Source organism: Cyprinodon tularosa, unplaced genomic scaffold (assembly GCF_016077235.1).
Source record: "Cyprinodon tularosa strain WSP-4 unplaced genomic scaffold, ASM1607723v1 ctg1263, whole genome shotgun sequence".
NCBI classification, from domain to species: Eukaryota; Metazoa; Chordata; class Actinopteri; order Cyprinodontiformes; family Cyprinodontidae; genus Cyprinodon; species Cyprinodon tularosa.
In genome coordinates this window covers 6297-32685 of record NW_024038074.1, presented here as the reverse complement: position 1 = coordinate 32685, position 26389 = coordinate 6297, and the positions used below count along the sequence as shown (strand labels likewise).

Below are 26389 nucleotides of genomic sequence, written 5' to 3'. Positions count from 1 at the left end.
TTCACTCTGGCTGACATTTATCAACGGAGGTGCATCACTTTTTTCCATATTGGGCTGGTGTGAGGAGCAGTGAACGAGGCCTTGAGTCCTGACCCGTCATCAAGATGAGATTTGCTGTGTTAATCCTTTTTGCCTGCTGTGCTCTTACAGGTAAGGGAGGAAAATATCTAAAATATTTTTGAATACTTTTCAAAAGGCTGATAAAGAAATGGTATGCAAGTAAAAGCAGAATATTCTACTACTTTACTTAATCCCTGAATTATTGTGTGATTCTAATCAGACCTGAGCTGATCCTGGATTCATCAAAGAGTTTAATGCCTTTGCTGTAACATAAAAGAATCCTTAGATGGTCCTAGCAGACCTCACTGTGACTTCCTGTCAAACTCTTCGCTGCCTGTCGTGCACAGACACAGCTCAAAGTCACATGACTGCTCCCACATTTGTTTGTCACTGCAAGAATTTTCTGCTGTTGCTGAAAAGCTGAATTGAAATCAACTATAGAAATTTGATTTAGCAGGAATTTTAAGTTCTAAAACCTAATAAAAAATCTATTTAAAGTAAAGAAGTTATCAGTACATTATTTGATACATTAATGAGAGTTGAAACTTATCAAGCTTTGAAGGCTTCATTTACTACGGATGATCCTAACAAAGCTGTGCCATAAGTCAGAAATCTGACACACAGTTCACTCCATATCTAGAATTAAATCTTGACGTTAAGATAAATAAAACTAAAACACGCAGAGTTTCTTCTTCTTTTAATGTTGTGGTCCAACTTTTGTAGTTTTACAGTCTAAAATAAAGGTTGTTTACCTTCATTGTCTGCGTTCAGGACGACGTTGTTAAAGAATGTAGCCTGGGAGAGCACCTGTACAACAAAGATTAGACAAACAGACACAACCAAGGTCATTAGAAATCTATAACGATGTGTGCATCAGCGATGCATGACCACATTTTATTGTGCATTTGTCCCTGAAGAGACGTGTTTCAACAATTCACAGATGTTCAGAAACATGAAATCAGCTTTAAGTGGTGGAGAAACAAGTATTTAGACTGATTTTTGTTTCTGTTTGTTAAAGCACGGACGTTGGCTGACGACACAAAACAATACAAAACGCCTGCTCCTATGGGTACTGCTGAGGCCTTTGTAGATCCAGGCAATAAAACATCACCGGCAACCCCAACTACACCAACGGCTAAACCAACAACTAAACCAACAACTAAACCAACTACCAAACCAACAACTAAACCAACGACTAAACCAACGACTAAACCAACGACTAAACCAACAACCACACCAAAAACCACGCCAAAAACTACCCCAAAAACTACCCCAACAACCAAACCAACAACAACTCCAGCACCTCAACCTACTCCAGCTGCCAATTTGACTATAGGAAACTATAATCTGACGGTCAACAAGAAGGTCTGCCTGATGGCTCAGATGGAGCTCCAAATCAGGCTGGAAACACCAAAGGTAAGCTCCATCAGCCACCCACCTCCAAACCAAAGATTGCTGAAAGGTCTTGGTAAATATTTCCAGTCATCAAATTTAATAAAGAGAGGTTTACATTTGACATTTTTCTCTTCCTCAGGCCAATGGAACCTTCATTGTTCAACCATCGCAGACTAAGCCAAGTGGCGAATGCTTGGAAACCAAAGCCAACCTGACGCTTTCGTTCTCACAGGGTTTCATCACCTTCATCTTCCACAAGGTTTTATTTCCATCACTTGTCACATTCCAACATGCTTTTTTTTTATCCCTTTTGTTTTAGCACTCTAGACTTTGCGAACAATAGATATACAAACTCTAGACTTGCGAATGAGTATATCGCTTTTTACCATCAGCATAAAAACTGGCCAGTTTTACTGGACGATTTTTTTCCTTTTTTTTTGGGGTGACTTTTCAGTTCTGGGAGAATTTTTCAATCGGACCGACTTTCGGCCCGATCGTGCGTCATGTTGTGTAAACAGGGTAACGAGGGGAGATCAGCCCCTGGTAACCACCTCCCCATCAGGAATCAGAAGGTTGAGAGAAAATCAAACATGTTTGAAATTCAGTCGGCCATTTTGAAGTGGTTGTGGGCAATTTGCTCATTGGGCAAACAAGGATTCTTCTTCTTCTTCCTCTTAGAGGAAATGGAGTTCTTTCTGTCAAACTGACAGACCGTAGTAGCCACGTTTGCTCAGCCATGTCTTTGTCCAAATACGTCGTCTCCTTTTCTTTTTAGAGCTTTTAGCACAAAATTACCCAAATATCCAAGGCAGCGCGTTTCACTCTAGTGAGCTTCATATTCCTCTTCTACTCGTTTGGCTTCCAGATAGACGAGTCTGAGTAGCGCCGTCTCACCGCGGAGCTGAGTCCCACCTGGTTTTTACGTACAGTGTGAGCAGGTAGATCGCATCAGTGCGTCGGGTCGCACAGTGTTAGATGGCTAGTTTTGTAGTACAGTGTGAGCTGTAGCTGCGTGAAAAAATCATACAGTTTATTCCCAGGTTTAAGGAAGTCAGTAAGATCAGTTAGTGTATTTGTAATCTGTACCCTTATATATTACTTGATCACCATGATTAGTGATTTTAAACTTTTAACAATGGCAAACCGAATACTTGTAGAAACTAGAATTGGAGAAAAAGAAAACACGTTATAAAAGGAAAATAAATTCGGAAAATTACGTCCAAAATTCTAAAAAGATGTTAATAGTCATAACATTACATGACAAAATGTTGGAACATTGAAAAAATTACGTTTTTTTTTTTTTTTTTTGAGACTAAAGTTGCAATATAACATGAATAAAGTTGGGATATTACAAAATAAAATAGTAAAATTATGAGAATAAAGTCGTAATACTAATCCTACAAGTAAAGATTTCTAGCATGACATTAATAAAGTCGCAACAATGCTGGAATTAAGTCATAATTTTACGCGAATAAAGTCGTTACATTCCAAGAACAAAGACATAATATTATAAGAATTAAGTCGCAATACTAATCCTACAAGTAAAGATTTCTAGCATGACATTAATAAAGTCGCAACAATGCTAGAATTAAGTCATAATTTTACGCGAATAAAGTCGTTACATTCCAAGAACAAAGACATAATATTATAAGAATTAAGTCGCATTACTAATCCTACAAGTAAAGATTTCTAGCATGACATTAATAAAGTCGCAACAATGCTAGAATTAAGTCATAATTTTATGCGAATAAAGTCGTTACATTCCAAGAACAAAGACATAATATTACAAGAATTAAGTCGCATTACTAATCCTACAAGTAAAGATTTCTAGCATGACAGGAATAAAGTCGCAACAATGCTAGAATTAAGTCATAATTTTATGCAAATAAAGTCGTTACATTCCAAGAACAAAGACATAATATTACAAGAATTAAGTCGCAATACTAATCCTACAAGTAAAGATTTCTAGCATGACAGGATTAAAGTCGCAACAATGCTAGAATTAAGTCATAATTTTATGCGAATAAAGTCGTTACATTCCAAGAACAAAGACATAATATTATAAGAATTAAGTCGCAATACTAATCCTACAAGTAAAGATTTCTAGCATGACATTAATAAAGTCACAACAATGCTAGAATTAAGTCATAATTTTATGCGAATAAAGTCGTTACATTTCAAGAACAAAGACATAATATTACAAGAATTAAGTCGCATTACTAATCCTACAAGTAAAGATTTCTAGCATGACAGGAATAAAGTTGCAACAATGCTAGAATTAAGTCATAATTTTATGCAAATAAAGTCGTTACATTTCAAGAACAAAGACATAACATTACAAGAATTAAGTCGCAATACTAATCCTACAAGTAAAGATTTCTAGCATGACAGGATTAAAGTCGCAACAATGCTAGAATTAAGTCATAATTTTATGCGAATAAAGTCGTTACATTCCAAGAACAAAGACATTATTACAAGAATTAAGTCGCAATACTAATCCTACAAGTAAAGATTTCTAGCATGACATTAATAAAGTCGCAACAATGCTAGAATTAAGTCATAATTTTATGCGAATAAAGTCGTTACATTCCAAGAACAAAGACATAATATTACAAGAATTAAGTCGCAATACTAATCCAACAAGTAAAGATTTCTAGCATGACAGGAATAGTCGCAACAATGCTAGAATTGTCATAATTTTATGGGAATAAAGTCGTTACATTCCAAGAGCAAAGACATATTATTACAAGAATTAAGTCGCAATACTAATCCTACAAGTAAAGATTTCTAGTGTGACAGGAATAAAGTCGCAACAATGCTAGAATTAAGTCAGAATTTTATGGGAATAAAGTCGTTACATTCCAAGAACAAAGACATAATATTACAAGAATTAAGTCGCAATACTAATCCTACAAATAAAGATTTCTAGCATGACAGGAATAAAGTCGCAACAATGCTAGAATTAAGTCAGAATTTTATGCGAATAAAGTTGTTACATTTCAAGAACAAAGACATAATATTACATGAATTAAGTCGCAATACTAATCCAACAAGTAAATATTTCTAGCGTGACAGGAATAAAGTCGCAACTTTGCAAGAATAAAATTGTAATTTTACACAAATTAGGTCATAATGTTACGGGAATTAAGTTGTAATTTTACAAAAATAATGATTTGAAATTAAGTCTACAAGAATTTAATAGTTCTTGAAGAGAAAGTCGTATTATGAGAATTAAGTCATTAAACTAATCCTACAAGTAAAGAATTTTAGCATGACAGGAATAAAGTCGCAACTCTGCAAGAATAAAATTGTAATGTTACAAGAATAAAGTCATAATGTTACGAGTATTAAGTTGTAATTTTACGAAAATAATGATCTAAAATTAGGTCTACAAGAATATTTCTTTATTGAACAGAACAAAGTCGTAAAAATACGACAAAAGTCATAATATTGTGAGATTGTTGTCGTTATATTATGTTTACGAGAACAGAATCATAACATGTAAGGAATAAAATTGTAATATTACATAAGTTAATTTGTAATATTATGAAAACGGTCATAATATTTGGTCTATCAAAATAAAATCCTTACATCACAGGATGGAAGTTTTAAGTTTAGAATAACAATTTTGTAATCATAAAATTATGAGATTAAAGCTGTATTATTGAGAAAATAAAACCGTAACATTGCAAAAACAGTCGCGGCCTTCAATCTACGAGAGTAGAATCCTAACATAATAAAAATAAAATCATAATACTAGAATATTGAAGTTGAATTCTACGTGACGAACGGATTTACATTACTAGATTAAAGATGTCGCAATTTGAGAATAATTTCATAATATTAAGTCTGGGGGAATGAAATCTTTCTCGATTAAGAGATGTAAACTTACGGGAAAGAAGTCATTATATTAAGAAATGCCCAAAAAAATCTTTACGATAATAAAGCCATAACATTAAAGAGGGTTGTTGAATTACAAAAAAAGTCATTATATAAGAAGTATAGAGGACGATCTTTTATTTCCGGGTGGATCATCTAAATAAGTGGTCCTCCTAACTGTCAATCATTCCGGTGATATGTTTACACATAAGGCCATCCTACGTTCTCGACCTGTTAGCTATCTTTTTCTGTGCATGCGCACTTTCAGGCGTGTATTTGTGGTGAGCTACGGTTTTCAGACAGTCATTGAAGCTCACCTTTCTCACAGATTCTTCCGATGGTCGGAAGAGAAAAAGTGTTTACGAAGTGAATGAGAAGAAAAGAAAGGCCTCAGAGGAGGCAGATATATCCCAGAATGCTTTGTGCGGAGAGCTCTCCTCGCAAAGCATTATGGGATTTGCTGTCACAGCGGTCCGTTGTCGCCATAGGCTGTCGCTATCTGACAGCGGCGAGTAATAACAAACCAACGGAGAAAAAAAGTAGTTCACTATAAAGTCCTCGCTATATACGGACACAGTAAGCTTGTATGATCTATGAGAACAGCACATTTTAAACAGGGCATGCACGAGTGCACAGTCTTGCATGCAGATTTTTTTGTGAAATGGAGGGGGCGGGTCTTTTAAAAAATCCATCTAGTATACAAGAATAAAACCCTAACTTGAATTGGTAACATTACGAGATTAAAGTCGTAACATTAAGAGGTTAATAGTAATGTTATAATATTATGAAAATAAAAAAAAGGAATTTAAAGAATAAATAAACTCTAAAACGAGAGCGCATTCTTCGCGCTGCGTCAAAATTCTCGGCTCAGGCTACAGCTTGGCTGAGGCAACCATAGTTTTTTTTTTTTTTTTTCGAATTAACAATAGTGTTGCACCGATGCCATTTTTTTGCCCCCGTACCCGTCTGTAGGTATCGGCAGTATTGGCCGATACCGATGCCATCTGTTTGAAATTGATGTGTTTGTATCTATGTAGAACTGCAGACTACTTGGATGTAAAATAATTGCCATCATGGCTTCATGTCAAGCTGCTGCCTTCCTTTGTGAAGCAGGAAAAAGACTAAAACAAAGTGAATTTAGTAACTTTTTATTGCCTACCTGGAATGGGTGACAATAGTTGAAGAAACTTTTGGCTCCAACCATTTTAGTGCTGGATCGGGGCCCCGCCTGATACTGGTATCTGTATCGGGGAAACACTAGTTAACAACGACCTTTTTTGTCTTGTACTTTTATGACTTTACTGTCATGTTATTAGGACCTTATTCTAGTAATAGAATAAGGTCGTAGAATAATCGTGACTGTCACACTTCCGTCCTGGGGTTTGGTGAAAAGCAAACAAACCAACAAACCTACTGTGGGTATATTTCACAGAAAATAAGAAATTAAAGCTTCAAAACCGTCTTCAGAGCAGGAAACCACTTTGTCCTAACCTCAACGCATATAATAGTGATTAATCAGCAAAAACATGAAGCCATAATTTGACTGGATTATGAAATTGTTAAATGTTGCAATAAAGGAAAATTGAATCAAGCTCATAGAAACCCATGAGGAACAGACTGTAGAAGTAACTGATGGGGAACTTCTAGCAAAGCAGGCGCTATCTCCTGTTTCTGGTGCAGCTGATTTTATCATTAGCTTAAGCTATTTAAAGCTGTATGTGTGAATCTAGTGGCTTCAGTTGACGGTGCACAGAAAGTTTCATTCGCAGCACATTCGACTACAGGAGAGTTCTGTTTGATGAGATAACTGTTTCTGTAAAACAGATGGTTTTGGCCAAAGCAAAGTGGAGCATTGCGAAATGCAGCCTTGCGAGGATTTGCATAGTCTGCTTTTGCAACAACACACAAACATCAGACTGTGCTAATGACCTTTAACCTTATTCATTATTTCTATGAGGTAAGATAACTGTCAAAAAAACTACAAATAGATGTCTAAATTTGTAAATCGATATAAAAAAATGAATGTAATATTTGTGTTTGTTGTCAATTTCCTCACAAACATAGATTTTAAATCAGAGTCCCGTACCACAAAGCAAATTCAACCTAGTGGGATTACTCCCAGTCAGTCCAGTTTAACCAGTCCACAACGATGGAAATCAGGATCAGTGGTTCCACTATTATCGGCTCGCTAACTAAATGCAGATTTACTGATCATGAATCTGTAAATGCTTGGGCTTCATTAAATTGCATCATATTAATACAAGAAGAGGAAGCTGAGGAAAATCATCCTGATTTTAGAACGTCTAAATTTTCTTTATCTTTTTTGTTCTACCTTGAGATTTGCCATTAAACTCCCTTTGTTGCAGCTTCAGTGTAACATTTGCCATTTCATTTATACACTATAGAAAACAATTCAATTTCTATAGCGCCAATTCACAACACAAGTCATCTCAAACACTTTCCAGTTCAACCAGATCCTCCAGTCAGATTGATTCAAAGTTTTCTATCTAAGGAAAACCAGCTGATTGCATCGACTCATTGACTCGAAGGCAATCCCTAACACTAAGCATGCTTGTAGCGACAATGGAGAGGAAAAACTCCCTTTATGTTCTCCAGCAGTTTAACCCTATAGCAGCATAACTATAGAGATACCACTCTAACTAGAAGCTATCCAACTTTTATCCAGGTAGAAACCAATACTATTCTTAACTTTATAGCGTAATGCAGCACGGTAATAACTGTCGATGCTGAGGGAGAGAGCGCACATCCAGTTAGTCCAAAGTATCGGAGTGACACGACCTCTCTGGGCTTCCGTATTTTTACATTTAGGCTGTACAGAATATTTTAAAAGTACTTTTTCTTGTCTTTATGTTTGTTTTTTTATTCCAAAATAACTTCCATTCATTGATCTGGTTCTTATTAATTTAAAAGCTCACAACGAAAATAACATAAATCTTAATGTAAACGTCAAACCAATAATGTTTTACGACAAAAGTTTCAAGAAAAATGCTCTGTTTTATTTTGAAGGGTCATGCCGCGTTTTTTGACCCTACAGAATGTTGTTTTTTAGCAGAGACAAAAATAACTTGCAAAGTTGCTAAACTTTCTGGCCTAAAACCAGACGGAACTGGTTGGGTAAGATCTACTCTGCCTTATCTGAGTGGCAGATCACTGGGCAACACAGTCACATGGTCTGTTGAAACAAGTTCATTAGACCTTAAACAGCAGCTTCTGCCCACAAAAATCAAACAATCATCATCAGATGATTCTTTCTTTATTTATTTAATGCTCTGGTAATATTTAATTCCATTAATTTCCTTCTTCTGCATGCGGTACACTTAAGGTGTGTGAATGCAGTTCACTCGAGATCACATACAAGTCACATATATTTGGAAATGTGAACAACAGCCCAAAAAAAAAAATCAGAATTGAGCGTTAAAGCCTGCAATGTGAACGTAGCCTAAATGTCATAGATATAATAACTTGTTGAGGGATTCTATTTGCTTTTCTCTGTATTTCTTCCTGATAAATTGAGCCTAGGCAGAAGTTTAAAGGAATAGTACACCCAAAACATGATAAGCCTTCATTTTCTACTCACCCCCATGCTGAACAACACTCTGGAGTACTTTTTTGATATCTCAAATGCATCTGGAGATCTGGGAGCGCTTTCATCTGGTTTGGTCTGCCTGGTTTCCGTAGACTCGTGAACGCGCTTTCAGGAAATCCTATACACTACTGTTTATGCTCTAAAAACGTTCTAAATGACTTCGTTTCGAGTAAATTATGGACGCTACCCACTCAGGACACTTGGAATACATTGGACGAGCAGTATGGAGGAATATTGACACGTTTTTTGTGGACTTTTATGGACCTTTCTGCCTCGGGCGCCATAGACCTCCATTATTTGAATGTCAGCAGACAGCAAGAAGCCTCCCAGATCTCCAGATGCATTTGAGATATCAAAAAAGTACTCCAGAGTGTTGTTCAGCATGGGGGTGAGTAGAAAATGAAGGCTAATCATGTTTTGGGTGTACTATTCCTTAAAAAGGCCTCTAATCTGCACCTCATCTGCTACCTAGTGTGCAGGCAGTGGTTGCGCCATGTGACTTCATTCAGATTAGCCCGTTTCAACCCCCCTCCATCCCCTCCTCCACCATCGCAGCTAAAACTTCATCAGAGTTTCATTCCTCCTGGACTCTTACTGCGTTCCGTATCTCATCCTAACCGGTCCGGCAGAAGACCGCCATGTTGAGTCTGGTTCTGCCAGAGGTTTCTTCCCAATTGGGAGTTTTTCCTCTCCACAGTCACTTCATGCTTGCTCATCATGGACAGGTTCTCTCAACCCGTGTTATCCAACTGGACCTCCACCTTCCAGGTCCCCAAGTGAAGCTCTAGTATCTGTCTTTTCTCTCCGTGTGAGTTTTTCAGATGGAAATACATTCAGAGTGGATTTAAATCTAGAACTAGAACCTAGATTTGTTTCAATTAGACTTATTTGCACATCTATCGTCCCTATCCCCAGTGTTCCTTCTCATTCTAACAATAATTTTGTGATGTGTTTTTTTGTTTTATGCCAATTAATAACAACCTTTCTTCTTTTGTTTTCTTAGAAAGTTCCTAATAACACTGCCTATGCTGATACTGTAACTGTTAAGCTGGACTACCCCTTCTCAAAGACAGGTGAGTTTATCGCCCTCGTTCATGCCCATTAAACTTGTTGTTTTCTTCCTTGTTTGTGTGCCTCTCCCACTAATTTTAGCTCAACTCTGTTACGTGTCTCACAAGCATTTGATTACCGTAACAATCGTCTTCTTTTCTTTGCAATGCAGTCTAGCAAGTTTGGTAAAAAAAAATGTCATCTCATGATTCTCAGTCATCCAGGTCATAGTCATGCCAAAAAAGTTCAAAAACAATCCACTGGACTTTGTTTCCAAGTTTGAAGACGTTTCTCTTCCCATCCAGGAAGCTTTTTAAATTCAAAATGGCAGACATAGTGTTGAGTTGGAGGATTTATAGAGTGGATCAAAAATGTCCCTGAAAGGGGGGTCCTTAAAGTCATAGGGAAATCATATTTAAATGTCAAATCAATCTGGCTTAAACATGTATATAAATTTAATAATCTTTATCAGACCATACTGTCCCTAAATTTAGAAAATTTCTATAAAAAAAAATCCCTTTCTTAAAATCTGTGTTTTTCTTCTGCAGGCCAGTTAGTTCTACGTCAGCCTGAACACCTAAATTCGGCCAATCATATATCAACAGTCATCTGTCAATCAAATGTTTTCGGTCATAGCATCTTGATTCATATGTCACAGCTAATATACGCAACGGTTGAAATCAGAATCCTTTCCTTTCGCGTTGAGTTGCGTCCCAGTGTTCACGGGGATGGACGTCTGTGTCTTCGGCAGGCGTAGAGCTAACAGAACTGGCAGCGTTGCGAGGCAAGGGCTCAAACATGTACGGCTGGAAGCCTTCTACACCAAACCAAACTTCTGCCGCCCTGGCGTCCTCTTCCACAACATCTTCGTCCCCGCTTTCCTCCTCTAAATAAAAAATGGATGACGGAGGAGACTCATCCAAGACCTCCGACACTAAACTCTCCTCCTCTTGCATGTTTCCTCTGTCCATAGCGTTCCTTGACAGCGTCGTTTCTAAGTAACCAATTTAGTGCTACTTGGTCCCAATGGAATTTCCCATTGGGAACCTGCTAGCACTAAGTTGCTAACTGGTTAGCAAGATGCTTCCTAGACACTGGCAACAATCAAACTTGCTTGCGAACCTTCCACCACAACAATCCCGCCCCCTTGATAATCGACCAATCACATCACTTTATTCACTCATGTAAAGTCGGGCACCACTCGGGAGAATTCGGAAATGCAACGGTTGGAACAGCCGCTTCCCTACGACTTTAAGAGTAATTGTTGGCCTGGCTGAACAGGTGAGGTCTTCTGTTCTCCTGTAAAGGTGTTGGGGCTGCTATGATAGCGGGAAGGAATCAACTCTATCGCTGCATTTTAGGTTTCTGAAAGTTGAAATCTGAGTCCCCTCCCCCTCTGTTTAAGGTTGTTTTTTCTTTCTTAACATATATGGCTTCCTTCATCTCCTCTCAAACCACCTGTCTTCTTTGTCCAAAATGTGAACATTCTGGTCCTCCAAAGAATGTCCTTTGTTCATCAGGTGTAGATGTACCTCAGAGTCTTGTCCTGAGCATTACCTTGTCTCACTTTATTTTCAGGACCCAATAATTACTTTGCCACAAACAATTCGCTGAATCTGTTCGCTGCAAGGATCGGATACTGCTACTCCTGCAAGAAGGAAACTGTCTACATTGGAAATGGGCTGTACCTGGATATCACCAAGGACCAAATGCAGGCCTTCAACATCTCCAACGGAGAATTTGGCAAACGTAAGTGTCCCTGAGAGAAAGGAAAACACAATAGACACTTTCTTCCAACCCATAAGTGTGTTTCTATTTAGATAAATAACTGTCTAAAAATAGTTAATATTGCCCCAATGTTCAAGCGCATAAAACTTTACCATTAACTACGTTTGCATAGTTAACTGATCAGTTTAGTAAGTAAGCACACTTTGCAGTATTGCTTGCATAAAGCATGTGATCTGCAACAGCCTGATAAGAATGCTGCAGCTCTTGAAGAGCAGGTTTATAAGTAGAAAAACTCTGCCATATTTCAGCATTGTTCTTTTTGTATATCCAAAACGACCTGAGTTGAACTTAACACCATATGTGCACAAATGGAAACAGTGTGACAGGAACAGTTATGAGAAGTCGGCATCTTACCTTCAAGTAATATTTTGATGATAAACAAACTCAGTTCGAGATTTTTTAATGTGCTTTAATGTTAAACCAATAGCTTCAGCCTTTGTGCTAAAACTTCAAAAGGTTTGCAGGCGTTATAAAACATGCAAACTTGTTAGCATGGGCAAAGCCGACCTACAAAGCAGAAGCAAAGCAATCTGGGTGTTTAAGAACTTTTGAAGTGTGTGTCTTTATGAATATGCAGCTCAGATTCTGATGACTAACCTGCAAAACATTTACAGGAGAGGATGTAACTGGAATTGCATGGTGGAGCAGTGGATCCAGTTAGATCCAGTTCCAACCAGGTTATTTAAGGAGGTATTCCCTTTGATCTCCTCCTCCATTTTAGATGTGATTAATCTATCTCTGTTACAGGGATATGTACCTAAAGCTTTTAAGATTGCTGTAATTAAACCTCTGCTTAAGAAACCGTCTCTTGACCCAGATGACTTGGTCAATTATAGACCTATATCCAATCTTCCTTTCTTATCCAAAATTCTTGAGAAAGTAGTTGCCAAACAAGTTTGCGATCACTTCCACCATAATGAACTTTTTGAAGAGTTTCAGTCTGGCTTTAGAGCTCATCATAGCACTGAAACAGCTCTGGTGAAAGTCACTAATGATATTCTCATGGCCTCAGATAATGGACTTGTATCTGTGCTCGTCCTGTTGGATCTTAGTGCTGCATTTGATACAGTTGACCATAATATTCTTTTAGAAAGACTTGAATATTTTGTTGGAATTAAAGGAACAGCACTAGACTGGTTTAAATCTGATCTATCTGATCGAATTCAGTTTGTTCATGTTAATGATAGATCTTCAACACGCTCAAAGTTTACCTGTGGAGTACCACAGGGATCAGTGCTAGGACCAATTCTCTTTACTTTATACATGCTCCCAATTGGTAGAATTATTAGACAGCATGGGATTAATTTCCACTGTTATGCTGATGATACCCAGCTATATCTGTCTATAAATCCAGATGAAGCTAACCCATTACATAGATTACAGGCATGTCTTGAAGACATAAAAACCTGGATGACTCTTAACTTTCTGCTTCTGAATGCAGACAAAACAGAAGTTATAGTCTTTGGACCAGAGTCTCTGAAAAAGAAACTGATTAGCCAGTCACTTCATTTGGATGGGATTAAACTGATTTCAGATAATAAAGTAAAAAATCTTGGTGTTATTTTTGATCAGGACCTGTCATTTAAATCCCATATCAAAGAGGTTTCTAGAATTTCCTTCTTTCATCTGAGGAACATTGCAAAAATTAGAAATATCCTGTCCAGGGGTGATGCTGAGAAACTAGTCCATGCATTTGTTAATTCAAGGCTGGACTATTGTAATTCTTTACTATCAGGAAGTCCACAAACTGTAGTTAAAAGCCTTCAGCTGATCCAAAATGCTGCAGCCAGAGTTCTAATGAAAATGAAAAAGAGAGATCATATCTCTCCTATCCTGGCTTCTCTTAATTGGCTTCCTGTTAAATCAAGAATAGAATTTAAAATCCTCCTTCTCACATATAAAGCCTTAAATGGCCAAGCTCCATCTTATATCAGAGATCTGATTGTTCCTTATGTTCCTAACAGAGCACTTCGCTCTCAATCTGCAGGTTTACTAGTGGTTCCTAGAATTTCTAAAAGTAGAATGGGAGGCAGATCTTTTAGTTATCAGGCTCCTCTCCTGTGGAACCAACTACCAGTTTTAGTCCGTGAGGCAGACAGCCTGTCTACTTTTAAGGCTAGGCTTAAAACTTTCATTTTTGATAAAGCTTATAGTTAGGGTGGCTCAGGTTATCCTGAGCTATCTCTATAGTTATGCTGCTATAGGCTTAGACTTTTGGAGGACATAGGGACCCCCATTTCATCATTCTGCTTCATTCTCTCTCTGTTCTCCTATTCTGCAGAATCTGTTAGTTCAATCTCTAACCTTCTGCTCTCTCTGCTTTTCCTCAGAGTAGCTTTGCCTCGTCTGTTCCTGTTTGGCTGTGACGTCATCCTGGAAAAAAACATCAGCTGTGCTGCTTCTATCAACACCCTTGTTAATAGATGTTGGAGATCGGCCTGTTTTCCAGTGTGGTCCTGTTTCTCTGACCGTGACTGAGTGGATGTGCTCTCTTCGTCCTCTGGCATGGGAGCTGCCTTGGAGCTCGTCTGCCTGGCTGTGTGTTTCCTGGACGGGGCCGCCTTTTACAGCTGCTTTTTGTATCTCTGCTTCTGTCTCCTTGAACCCCAGTCGGCCTCGGCAGATGGCCGCTCACACTGAGCCTGGTTCTGCTGGAGGTTTCTTCCTGTTAAAAGGGAGTTTTTCCTCTCCACTGTCGCTACAAGCATGCTTAGTGTGGGGGATTGTATTTGAGTCAATGAGTCAATGCAATCAACTGGTTTTCCTTAGATAGAAAACTTTGTATCAATTTGACTGTATGATCTGGTTGAACTGTAAAGTGCCTTGAGATGACATGTGTTGTGAATTTGGCGCTATATAAATAAACTGAATTGAATTGAATTGAATTGAATTGGGTAGCACTGGAAAAACGATCTAGAAATAAGTAAAAAAATTATTAAATTAAGTGTATTTACCCTTAATTTGAGTAGGTAAGTGAGATAGTTTGCCAATGGAATGAATATTCTTACTCTTAAAATAAGATAATTAGATAAAATGCACTTGAAATAAGATAATGTAATTGTGTTTCTTATTTTAAGTGTAAATTGTCTTTTTCCATTGGCCAAATGTCTTTTTTACACTTTTTTACTTATCTAGATTTCAATTTTTTCCAGTGTAGCACTGTTTGTTTGCACCTAGTGTCATGAACTGAGGACAGATGGACCCAGTATTCAAGGAAAGACAGTCAGTAGGAGAGTTCAAAAAGTTTATTAAATAAAACAAAAACTAAAGTGGAGCTGTGGCTCGCGGACACTGCCCACCGCCCAATCCCAGACACTCTGGTTTAACAGTCCAGTCCAAGAATGTCCCCCAAGTGCTGCAGTTCCAGAGGACATGCTTGAAGCCGATCCTGGTCAGGGATCCAGATCAGGCAGGAAAAGAAACAGGTGGCAGGATCCAGACTTCCAGGCATCCACAAGCTCCCAGGAGGGTTCAGAGTCTGACAGGGTCCGAAAGCGTCACGCACAGGAGCAGACAGGATCAGGTACAGATGAGCAGGCTCAGTGGAAGAGGGTAGCCGAGACAGGACGTGGAACCAGAAGTTGATGCAGGACTTTAAACTGGTCTCCTCCCTGGAGCCAGGCTTACTGGCATCCACAGGCTCCCAGGAGGGTTCAGAGTCTGACAGGAGCAGACAGGATCAGGTGCAGATGAGCAGGCCAGGGGCGCTGGAAGCTGTTTCAAGCGAGGGGGGCTGATGGCTGGGTTGGAAAACACGTGACGTCATTATGTTGAGGGCTGTGGCTGACGCTTTTAACATAATATTGTAGGCCTACATTTGTCACTAAAAACTGCCATTTAAAATGCATCGGAACAAAGCATGAAAATTTTAAACTTTATTTCTTCTCTTTTAATCATTCAAAACAAACAGCTACCAATCAACAGGATCAGGAATACTTGAACGAAACATGGCCTAATTATAGCCTAAACTGAGCATTGAAAGTATTGAAAGTCAACCCATTTTCGGGGGGTGGGGGTCAGGGCCACAGGGGGGGGGGCTTATTTTATGGGCCTCACCACGGTCGGCCTCCTCCATCCCCTCTCGCATCTAGACATTGAGGGTTGAGGGTTGTCGAAGGGGGGGGGGTGTGCTGGCACCGTCTATCTCCTGGAGGGGGGGTGGAGTGTGCCGGACACCCCCTCTTGGTACTCCCAGTTTTAATTGCATCTGAGAGCAACACGCAACAACACCACATCCGAGCGGGCGCAGGGAGGATCGGGGTCTTCTCACACCCCTGTTCTCCGGCTGCCGCCTGGAGTCTGGGGCCTGGAGGAAGAGCGGGCCGCCTGGTCCGTGGTTTTGGCTGGGGCTGGCTGCGGGGCCTAGGTGGCCTGCTGGTGGCGGGGCTGTCACCTCTGCTCTCCCCAAAGAAGGTTGGATGGAGGGGCATGAAGTGCCTGGTTGAAGGTTTTTTTTTTTTTTCTTTTTCTGTTCGGGGGGGGGCGGTTCTGGTTGGGTGGCCGGCGCGGGATGGGTGGGCCCCGGTTTGAGGGGGGCCGGGCTTGAAGCAGGAAAGAGATGGGTTGGTGTGGCGGTGTCGCCGCTCCCCTCCCCTCACATCCGGATTTTAGGTTCACTTATGGGGTCATCCGATAGTCCCGGGACCGACCACCGGTGTCACCGGGTTTTTGGTCCTGGTATTATTGGATGTGAGTGTTATGTGTGAATGTGTGTCCGCGTTGTTATTTTCTTTATTTATTATTATTATTATTTTATTCAATTTTTTTTTTTTTTTTTTTTCCTGTGGTACGAGTGGGGGCACTAGGGAGGGAAGGCATGATTGAGATGGTGTGTTTTTTTTATTTTTTATTTTTTTTTTATTTATTTATTTTTTTTTTTCTCCCAGGTTGGGGTCTCAACCGCACCCTCTCCCAAATACATCTCAAGTCTCCGCTAAGTGCGGAGCCCATTCCCCCCGTCCTGCTCTCCCTCCGCTGGCTGGCGTCGGGGCTCACCGGTGCACTGGTGGAGCTGGGGGTGGATGCCCGGGGGACTGCTGGCTCATTCCTGGCGGCCTCTCCGCTGGCCCCGGCCGGCCGGGGCTTTGCTGGGGCTCCTGTCTGGGGATCGGGTGCCCTTGGGGCCTCGGATCCCTGGGGCCTGGGACTGGATCCGCTTCGGGGTGGGGCTGGGTGTCCTGGGTGGTGCGGTCACGGTGGGTGTTGCGGCCGGTCGCCGGGGCTTGGTGCTGGGGGGCGGGGCGTGTTTCGGTGCTCTGTGGGGCTGGGGCGTTTCGGTCGGCGCCGTGGGGGGGCTGGTGTTCGGTGCCCGGCCCTACTTCGGGGTGGCCGGCTGCCGGCGGGGCCCGCGGACTCGTCCCCGCGGCTCCCCGGGGCGCCGGCATGGCGGTGGCTGGGGGGCTTCTTTGTGGCTGTCTCTCCTCCTGCCTTGGTGGGGTCTGGTTTCCGGGGCTGGCCCCGCCTTGGTGCCTTCGCTTCTGGGGTCCCCTTGGGCGCCTGGGGCTTTGGGTCTCCCGGCGCTGGACTCAGTGCTCTGGGGGGTGTGCCTCTCCGGCTCTCCACAACCACTATTGAGCATTTTTTCTATGGTTAAAACTTTACATGCACAAGTTCACCCTCACAAACAACTACAGGTGCTAGGCTTCAGGTACTTAGAGATTCACTTCCAAACAGAAACCCCACATTCATATCTTCAGGTAACACAGAGTACATGTCAGACTTAATAATATTACGTTAGCGATAGTTTCAAGGTGTTTGCTTTATTGTATATCTCGTACCATGTTTTTTGGTTGTGCTTTTCTTTTTTTTTTTTTTTTTTTTTTTTCCATCTCATTACAGGTGTTGAAGCAGACTGAAAATGTTTTGTCATTGTCTCCTTCCTATCTCCTCTTTCTTTCATCTTTTGTCCTGTTTTTTTCTTTTTCCTTCTTCTTCTTCTGTTTTTCTGCTCTACTTACATTGCAGTGTCCATATGAACTGTAAAACTCCCTGCATAATTATAATAAAGCAATTTATATACATGAAACAAGTGGAGCAGTATGGCAATTGCCATACCGCTACACTTGTGAAAGTAAAATCTGTTGGGCTCCTTTTGGCATCAAGACAATTATTCTTATTGCCACCTTGCCAGACAGGACACTGTAAAAAAAAAAAAAAAAAAGTATTGAAAGTCCATTCGACTATGGATATGGGGAATGATTTCATATCTGAAACAAAAAACACAAAAAAAAAAAATAAATAACTAATTTTATATTTTATCACTAAATAGCTTAATACCGACATAATATTTAGTGATATGCAGCCTTATTCTAGCGTAGACTTCTTCAGCCACAGTACTACGACGAATAGGCACAGCATATAGAAATAAGTAAGACATAAATAACGCTAAATAAATGCTCGGCGGCAGTATAGGGGAATTAAAACCATTTCTTACCTTGATTTAAAGTGCACCAAAGGTGGCCTTGCGTTCTGGTGTGTTGCCGATGAAGCTCTGAACAAGAGATGGTATATCCAGCCTGTCCAGAATGTCACTATGTATGTGCATTAGCGCCAGATGTGTCAACCTCTTCTGGTTTGTGGTACTCCGGGTCCAGGTTTTCAGTCGTCTGAGAGCTGAGAATGATCTTTCTGATGGAGCAGCTGACACAGGTAGACATAAACAAAGCTCGACGAATGCCTCAACTTCTTTAAACAGCGCTCTAGTTTGGGGATGCAAGGATGAAATGAATTCAGCAACCTCTTTCACTGCAACGAACCTTCTCTCCTTAGTTAGGTCACCCAGTAGAGTTAGTTGCATATGTAGGCGTGATCGATTGAACTTTTCTGGGAGTTGCATTTCTTCATTAAGTCCGGACAGGTTTTGGATGGCAGCTTCAATAAGAGTCGTTTCTCTATGTGCAGCCACTTTCATTCCATTTTGATCAAATCTTCTTTTAAGCTCATTTTGGATTAAGTATACCGCTTCAAAGAACTGACGTCGCCACTGTGCTTCTCCAGATCTACACACCAGAGCCTCTGCCTCTGGCTCTGAAGTATTGCGGATTCGAGCAGGGGTTTTGCTCAATCTGGAGGGATTTGGCATTTTCAAATCGTTGCGTCTTGCAGCGGTGTTAACCTTCTCCATCAGCTCTTTGAAAGAGTCATCCCCCCGAAGTCTCTGCATATGTTGCTGGAGGATTGTGACACACTCCAGGGCTGAGCGTGCAGTTGATGTTTCGCTCTGCAGACTTCGGGCCACTGTCTCAGAAGGCCCAAAAAGTGCCTCACAGCAAACTAATCCAAAATATGTCCTTGCTTGTTTAGCCTGAGTGCACAATCCGGATATCTTAGACCGAATCTCAGCCCTAACTGACTTGTCTTGCTCCAGAGTCTTCAGGGTTTCCAGTAGTGTAGGATACGCAGAGATGGCTCTTGAAATCGCAGTGCTGCGGATGCACCATCGGGTGGCGCAAAGCCCCAGAAGATCGCACACCACATCTTCAGAGCCAAAAAGAGACCTGAACAACTGCTTACGTTTGGCTGATTCTGAAATGACCACAGACACTCCCTGAACAAAATTCAATGTGTCTGCAATGAGACTCACTTCCCTTGATACCTCTTGCAGAACGAGGTCCAAAGCATGGTTACTGCAATGCACATATAGGGACCCTGGACACTCTGCTTTTAGCTTCGCCTGAACACCATTTATACGGCCAGACATGTTGGACGCACCATCAAAACAATATCCTGCCAAACGTTCCAGAGGTATCTTTAAACGGATAAATATGTCTTTGATGCATGAAAACAATGTTTCTGCAGATGAGTCACTCGCATTATAAAATCCAAGAAAGGCGTTATGTGCCCTTAAATCCGAATCCACAAACTGCAAACAACATGAAAATTGCTCGCTCGCGCTGATATCGGTTGTTCCGTCTGCTGTGAGGCCCAAAAAAGAACAGTGGCTAGTTTGAGACATGATTTCAGGTTGGATGGCATGAGCAAACATCCCCAGAATTTCGTATCGGACATCCAATTATCTCTGCGTAACATCCATTCTCTTTCTTTCGGGAGAGCATGCGTTCTCTCCAGCATCAACTGCCAGAGGACTCCATCTCGGTGAGCGTGGCCTCTGAGTGGCAACCCTTCGCGGCCCAGGAACTTGATTGAGCGGAAAAAAAGCTCCAGCACAGCCCTACCTGTAGCCTGGTCTCGAGCGGCAATATCCGAGATCACAGCGTTGATTGGTGTTAATTTTAAGGATTCCAAAGCACGCACTGAATCCGAGTGCAAATCGGATAACTCATATTGAGCAAATCTGTCACGAGCTTTCTTCCAGTTACTATATCCACCCGCTGTTACAAAGGAGCTTTGATTGTCGTTGGTGAGGCGCAGTAATCCTTTATCCGTGGCCTTAGCACATATAAAACAAATCACAGAGTCAGATTCTCTAATGTAATGTAGCCATTTCCATTGGTCAAACCATCCATATTGAAATGAACGCTCAAACTTTTCCCCACCAAATCTCCTGCCTGGAAATTTCATCCTGGGTTGGAAAGGCTTGTCATCTTCTCTGGCACCTATCCGATGTGTCCCGACTTCAGCAGAGTCCATGTCAACGTCAACGTCCAGCCCACAAACTTCTCTGCTCGGGGATGCTGACATGCTAACGACGCTAGTCTGAAACGAGTCGGTGTCGGTGTCAGCCTTTGATGCGGGTTCACCCGCCGTTTCATCATCATTGTTGTTTACATCCTGTGAAGAATTCCCATAACTATTTTTACTTTTCTTTACAGTTTTACTCGAAAAAAAGTCAGAGATACGTTTCTGCTGCCTATTGCTAGCCATGCTAAACAAATATGAGGTGGCTGAAGCACTTCCGGGGGAGTAGGCTAGTTTTTTATGAAATATTTAAATAATGAATCATTAGTTTATATCTTATACACAGCCCATCATTTTAATCCCATATCAAACACAGTCTTTTAAAAAATAAATACATAAATAATTTCATGTTTTTAAATACAATATTATGTTACTCCACAGCCCCCCACCAGGGGGGGCTGATGCTATGACGAGGGAGGCTGCAGCCCCCGCAGCACCCCCCTTCCCGTGCCACTGGAGCAGGCTCAGTGGAAGAGGGTAGCCGAGACAGGACGTGGAACCAGAACTTGATGCAGGACTTTAAACTGGTCTCCTCCCTGGAGCCAGGCTTACTGGATAAAAGCTGAACCTCCCCACATATAGAGCCAAAAACCCAGAGGACTCCACGGGGGAGGAACAGTGGACGATCAGGAGACGAGACAAACACTAAAACCCTCTTTCCACTGGCTGCTAGGATCCAGGACAAGAACCATGAAATAAAAAACTGAACGGACAGACTGACAGAAAGACAAGTAATGATCTGGCCCTGAATGCTCAGGCTGAACTGAATATAAACCAAGAGGAAACAGGTGAGAGGAATAAATTATAATTGAGGCAGGGAAGGAAAACATCAGGTGAAAGGAATGACTAATTAAGGAGCAAACAGGCCAGATAATGACACCTAGAAGGTTAAGGGTTCGATTCCATGACCGGGTAAATATCTGCATGGAGTTTGCATATTCTCCCTGTGCATATATCAGAAGTCGGATGCAAACTTAAGTTTTATGCGATTGAATAAATGCAATTAAAACGTACATGTCTAAATTTGTAAATGTAAATAAATACACATAATGAAATGAAATGCTTCATTTGTTTTCAGCTTAATGTGACATCAGATGTTTCATCTTTTTGTTGTGTGTCCTCCAGCCGACTTCTGTCCAGCCGACCAACCTGATTACCGTGTCGCCATAGCAGTGGGGATCACTCTGCTGGTGCTCATCGTCATCGTGCTGATAGTCTACCTGCTGGGGCGGAGGAGAAGGACAGCAGGCTACCAGTCCCTCTAAGGACCAGTTCATTTTATTCCCTAAAGAAGTGAGCTTCTGGATAAGGGAGCGGAGAGTCTTGGGTAAAAAAACATCTGTGAGGCGCCTCCTGCCACATTTAACTCCTCCCATTTGTTGCATTATTTCTAAAGTTTGCCATTAATAACGTTTAAACCATACCTATAAATCCTAATATGAATACAGAGGTTAAAAAAAACTGACACGGTAATTAAAGTAAATGACTAAAATGATAATTATTACATTTACTTCAGCATCAGTCTTTCAGTGAAACCATCAGGGTACGGATTTTTTTCTTTCATTTTTATTAAAAAGGTTTGTGCAGTAGGTTCTAGAGAGATTTTCCTGCCTGACCTCTTAATTTTGTAATTTTCTAACAACTTTCTGTTTGTAATCATCTGTCACATAGGAGATCAGAGGGTTGTTTGACATATGTGATGTAATAATCAACACAAAACGGGAACTAGAAGGGATTATTTTAACATGAATTGCACTGATTGCTGTTTGTCTACATGTTTTTAACCGTCCTTTTGTTTTAATGCAGCAATTTGAAAAAAAAATCAAAAGTAATTTTTTCTTAAAGTAAGTGAAATTGTTCTCGGATTGAGCAGGTAAAACATTTTGCCAAGGTAACAAGAACAATCTTATTTTAAGAGTAAAAAAACTAATTCTATTGACAGACTATCTCATTTACCTACTCAGATTAAGGGTTAATACACTTAATATAAGAAATTTTTACTTATTTGTAGATCGTTTTTCCAGAGATGAGAGAGCAAATCCAGCTCTATGATTGTCTGTTTCTTTTAAAGTCATGATTCATAAAGTGAATCAAAAAAAGGGATGACTGGGAGTTAGTGATGGAGACCAGACCACAGGCTAACGATGTTGTTTAAAGCCAGCTGTGTTTGCTTCCAACAAACTCTGAATGTGTTGGAAACCCTTGATGATCGCTAACATCTTCCTCCGTCGGGTCGAAAAAGGGGCAAGAAATCTATTACAGCTAAAAAACAAATCAAAAAATAAAAATAAAAAAGCTTGTTTAGCTTTATTAGACACCAGCAAATGAATCAGACTATTTTTCATTGGAGAGTTTAGCCTCTAATGTGGATCTAATGTGGATTTTGTTTATTTCTTTACACACATTGTGACCCGTTGGTTGCGTGGCATTTGGGAATATTTGCTTTGGTTTATAACCTTTTATTGTGTGTGTTTTTTTATTCTATTCTACTGGCTGTCCCTTTTTATGGGGTTTTTCCACACAGAGCTACACTAAAATTAATAATCAAATAAAAATTAGTGAGTTAGTTCCTCTTCAAATGACTGTTTTTCTGTTTTAAGCAGGTAAATGATTACAGTTATCAATGGAATACCAGGATTTATGTTTAAAACAAGTAAAAACAACTTAAATATTTTATTTTGAAGTTTTTTTTACCGGCTCAAATTAAGGGCAAATCTACTGATTTATTATTTTTACTTATTTTGAAATCAGTTTTCACTGTTTAGTAGCAGATTAATTCCTACAATGCAACAATCTCAATAAAAATAAGTGTATGTTTCTTAAGTAAGTGTATTTTTCCTTTAATCTACCTATAGAATAAGATGATTTTCATTTAAAATAAGAGAAAAATAACCGTAAAGGGCAAAAACACTCATTTTATTAGCAGATTATCTTATTTACCTCCATAAATTGAGGTCAAATAAATTTATTTTTAGAGACATTTTATAATTTTTAGCTGCTTTTTTTCAGTAAACAGGCTTTGTGCTTTATTTGGACAAGTTATTTAGAAGTTAAATATACTAGATGTGAAAGCCAACCAAGAGTCTAAAGGGAGTTTCTTATAAGGGATTTTCAAGTTCACATTAAAAAGGAAGAAAACACCAAAAGGGAATAAAAGAAAAATGTTTTCTGTTTCGTCCAGACGATGTGGTGGGATTCAAACTAAACTAACATGCTGCACTGTCAGATCCACGGAAGGAGAGATCTAGAAAGCTGTTGTTGTATAAAAACACCCGTACTGTTACATAATGAATATGTTCTTCACGTAAAAGTCTTTGGGTCCCACCTGCATTTTAAGCATTTTGTTTAAAAATAAAAAATAAAACAACCTAACAAACAGCAGTACATGAAAAAGTCAGGTTTGTGCGTTGTCATTTATTTGCTGTTGCCATTTTGTTTTGTATGTTGCTGAATTTCTTTGCCAATAAAAACATATATTTCTAATGTGTTTGTGTTCATTGTGTGAAATTTAGAAAAAAAAAAAAAAGAAAATCAACCTGCAATTAGAAAATATTCAATTTATTTATACAAGTAACACAATCATATTCTTTAAAATATTTCTATCTAAGGAAAACCGGCTGATTGCATGGGCTGAGAACAGTCTGAGATGGGGGGTGAAAGTTCGCTTGGGTTCGGGAGAGAGAAGCTAGGCCAGGAGCTAAGCTAAGCTTAGCTTTATAACTAATATTAGTGGCGGCTGGTGGAGTTTTCTACAGGGGGCGCTATACATTCAAAAAAGACGTATACCAAAAACCAATCAAACGTATACTAAGCTATCACACCAGTATAATTATATAAATGCCAACAACACAAAATATGATAATAAATACTTTGTGAAAACAAAATATAATTTCATGTACAGATTGTACGTAAACGTTGCCCTTTTGAGGCTTTGTGAAGGTAACTATGTGTGCATCGTTCTACATTGTGTCATAAACCTGAAAAATAATGTACCAGTTTAATAATTGACAACAACTATTTTTTTCTGAGAATGTGTTTATTTAAGAGCAACTATGTAAATTAAACATCTAGAAAAAGTAGACTATATTCTATTATTTTCCATGTGAATCCCAGATTGTTCATTCTTCTTTCCTTTTCTAAAAAGTGCTTTAAATCAGTCCTGGCGGTCTTCATCTATGCTGGCTCAGATCCTGATGTTTGAAAAAGGAGGCAGAGAAGCAGGATAAAGCCTTAGCCTTGCTGCATGCAGTTAGCCTCGGTGCACGCAGTTAGCCTAGCCTCGTAGCTAAACCAGGTCCTGGAAAAAGATGTTTCTTGCTCCATTTCTCACTCTCTCTCTCTCCAATACGTCTCGGCCTGTCAATCACCCGCCAAACGTCTGCGCTGTGGCGGGAGATGATGAGCAAATACACTTCCTGTCACCTCAGGTCGCAGCTTAGCTGCGCCCTGGGCCGTCCTATACCTTCTGTATTGCAGAGCATCTACTGCGCATGGAGAACTTTTAACGTGAGTCAATGGGCAAACATTTTAGTGCCCTAAGGCGGAAATATGTCACCAATCTGACCAAAAATGGAATGATGCTTTACTAGTCATTAAAGATACAATATTTCTCTTGTATGTATAAAAATATATATATCAATATATTATCAATATATTTCAAAATATTTTAAATTTTAATTTAAAATGAAATTACGAAATATATTTTATTTCATTAATATATTGTATTTTTATAATGTCTTAATCAGGGTCATTGGGTGGGTGGGGTGGCGCCCTCTGTTGACCATCCGCCACTGACTGATATGAATAAACAATTTTGTGTTTACATGGAAACAATCTAAAAGTCCAAAAGTGTTTTTTTGTAAATAAGGAGACAATTACAGAACCATAGGAACATAATACTGAAAACAACATTTTAACAAAGATATAACATTCTTTTTTTATTATTATCTTCTTCCTCTTCTTATCTAAAGGCTGTTGGCGAACAAACTTCTGGTGCATTACCGCCACCAACTGGAAAGGAGTGGAACAGCTTCATCTAGAGCTGTTGATTCATTTTTTTTAATCAGCGATTTTTAGCTGTAAATTTGCGACTCATTTTTCTACATTTCTGATTTACACTCTGGTACTTTTAAACATTGTAAATTTGTGATACATACGAATAAGTTTGCAACATCTTTCTCTCTAATGCCCATTATGCCGAGTAAGGCTGCTTGGTTTGTAGCCTATTGGTATTGTTTTAAAGTTTTAATATTCATAACTACTAAACTTTTATTCTCAAGGATAAAGCATCTATTGTAAAATGTCTGTTTACAACAATGACTGAAGGAAATCTTAAGTTTAATTTTGTATATTGCCTTAAATATTAACATTTTGACACCTAAACATCCGTTTTTATCGCATTAGCTTCCCACATATTTCATTTACTGAGTTGTTTTAATCTTATTTTGTAGCCCTGCTGCTAAAATGTACGGTGGCCGGGAGGTGCAAATCAACATTACAAAATCTAAAAAACTTTTACCAGTTCTAAAACAAATGATTATTTCAGAAAATAAATTTACATAAAAAAATAATAATAATAAACAAAAAAACAACAAAAAAAAACAGATTAACCAGAAATTCTGCACTCTCAGCTTCGCAGGACGTCTTAATTTGTGTGCCCTGCTATCAGCCAGTTTCCATCCTCTTATATCAGCAATGAAAAATAAAAAATACACTACGTGTTGGAAATTTGTGTTTGGTGACTGACGTTTATTTCTGTCAGGCTGAATACCGATTCTCTTGGCGTTTAAAAAAACAACACAAAACAGCGTAAGAACCTTGTTAATGTATTTATTTTACAAATTTGTAAAAAGAGCAACCGACTAAACTGAATGTCACAAAGTTGACATGATTATATGAGCTGTTTTCACTGAGAAATGATCAGGAGCGCCGTGAAAATGGTCAGATCCGCCTCTCTGGCTGCGATGCGCGCTC

At 39.6% G+C, this 26389-nt stretch overlaps 1 protein-coding gene across 2 annotated transcripts; it reads left to right on the top strand.

Annotated features, from left to right (window-relative positions):
• Nucleotides 1-23899, top strand: si:ch211-212k18.7 (lysosome-associated membrane glycoprotein 1). Of its 2 annotated transcripts, XM_038276710.1 has the most exons (7): nucleotides 1-150; nucleotides 1079-1221; nucleotides 1342-1476; nucleotides 1595-1714; nucleotides 9945-10014; nucleotides 11570-11740; nucleotides 21542-23899. In XM_038276710.1, the coding sequence occupies exons 1-7, from the start codon at nucleotides 105-107 to the stop codon at nucleotides 21679-21681; spliced, it is 825 nt and encodes a 274-aa protein (XP_038132638.1). In that variant the 5' UTR covers nucleotides 1-104; the 3' UTR covers nucleotides 21682-23899. The 2 variants fall into 2 exon arrangements, with proteins under 2 accessions (XP_038132638.1, XP_038132637.1); XM_038276709.1 differs by having other exon boundaries at nucleotides 1079-1476.
• Nucleotides 23900-26389: the final 2490 nt, after the last annotated feature.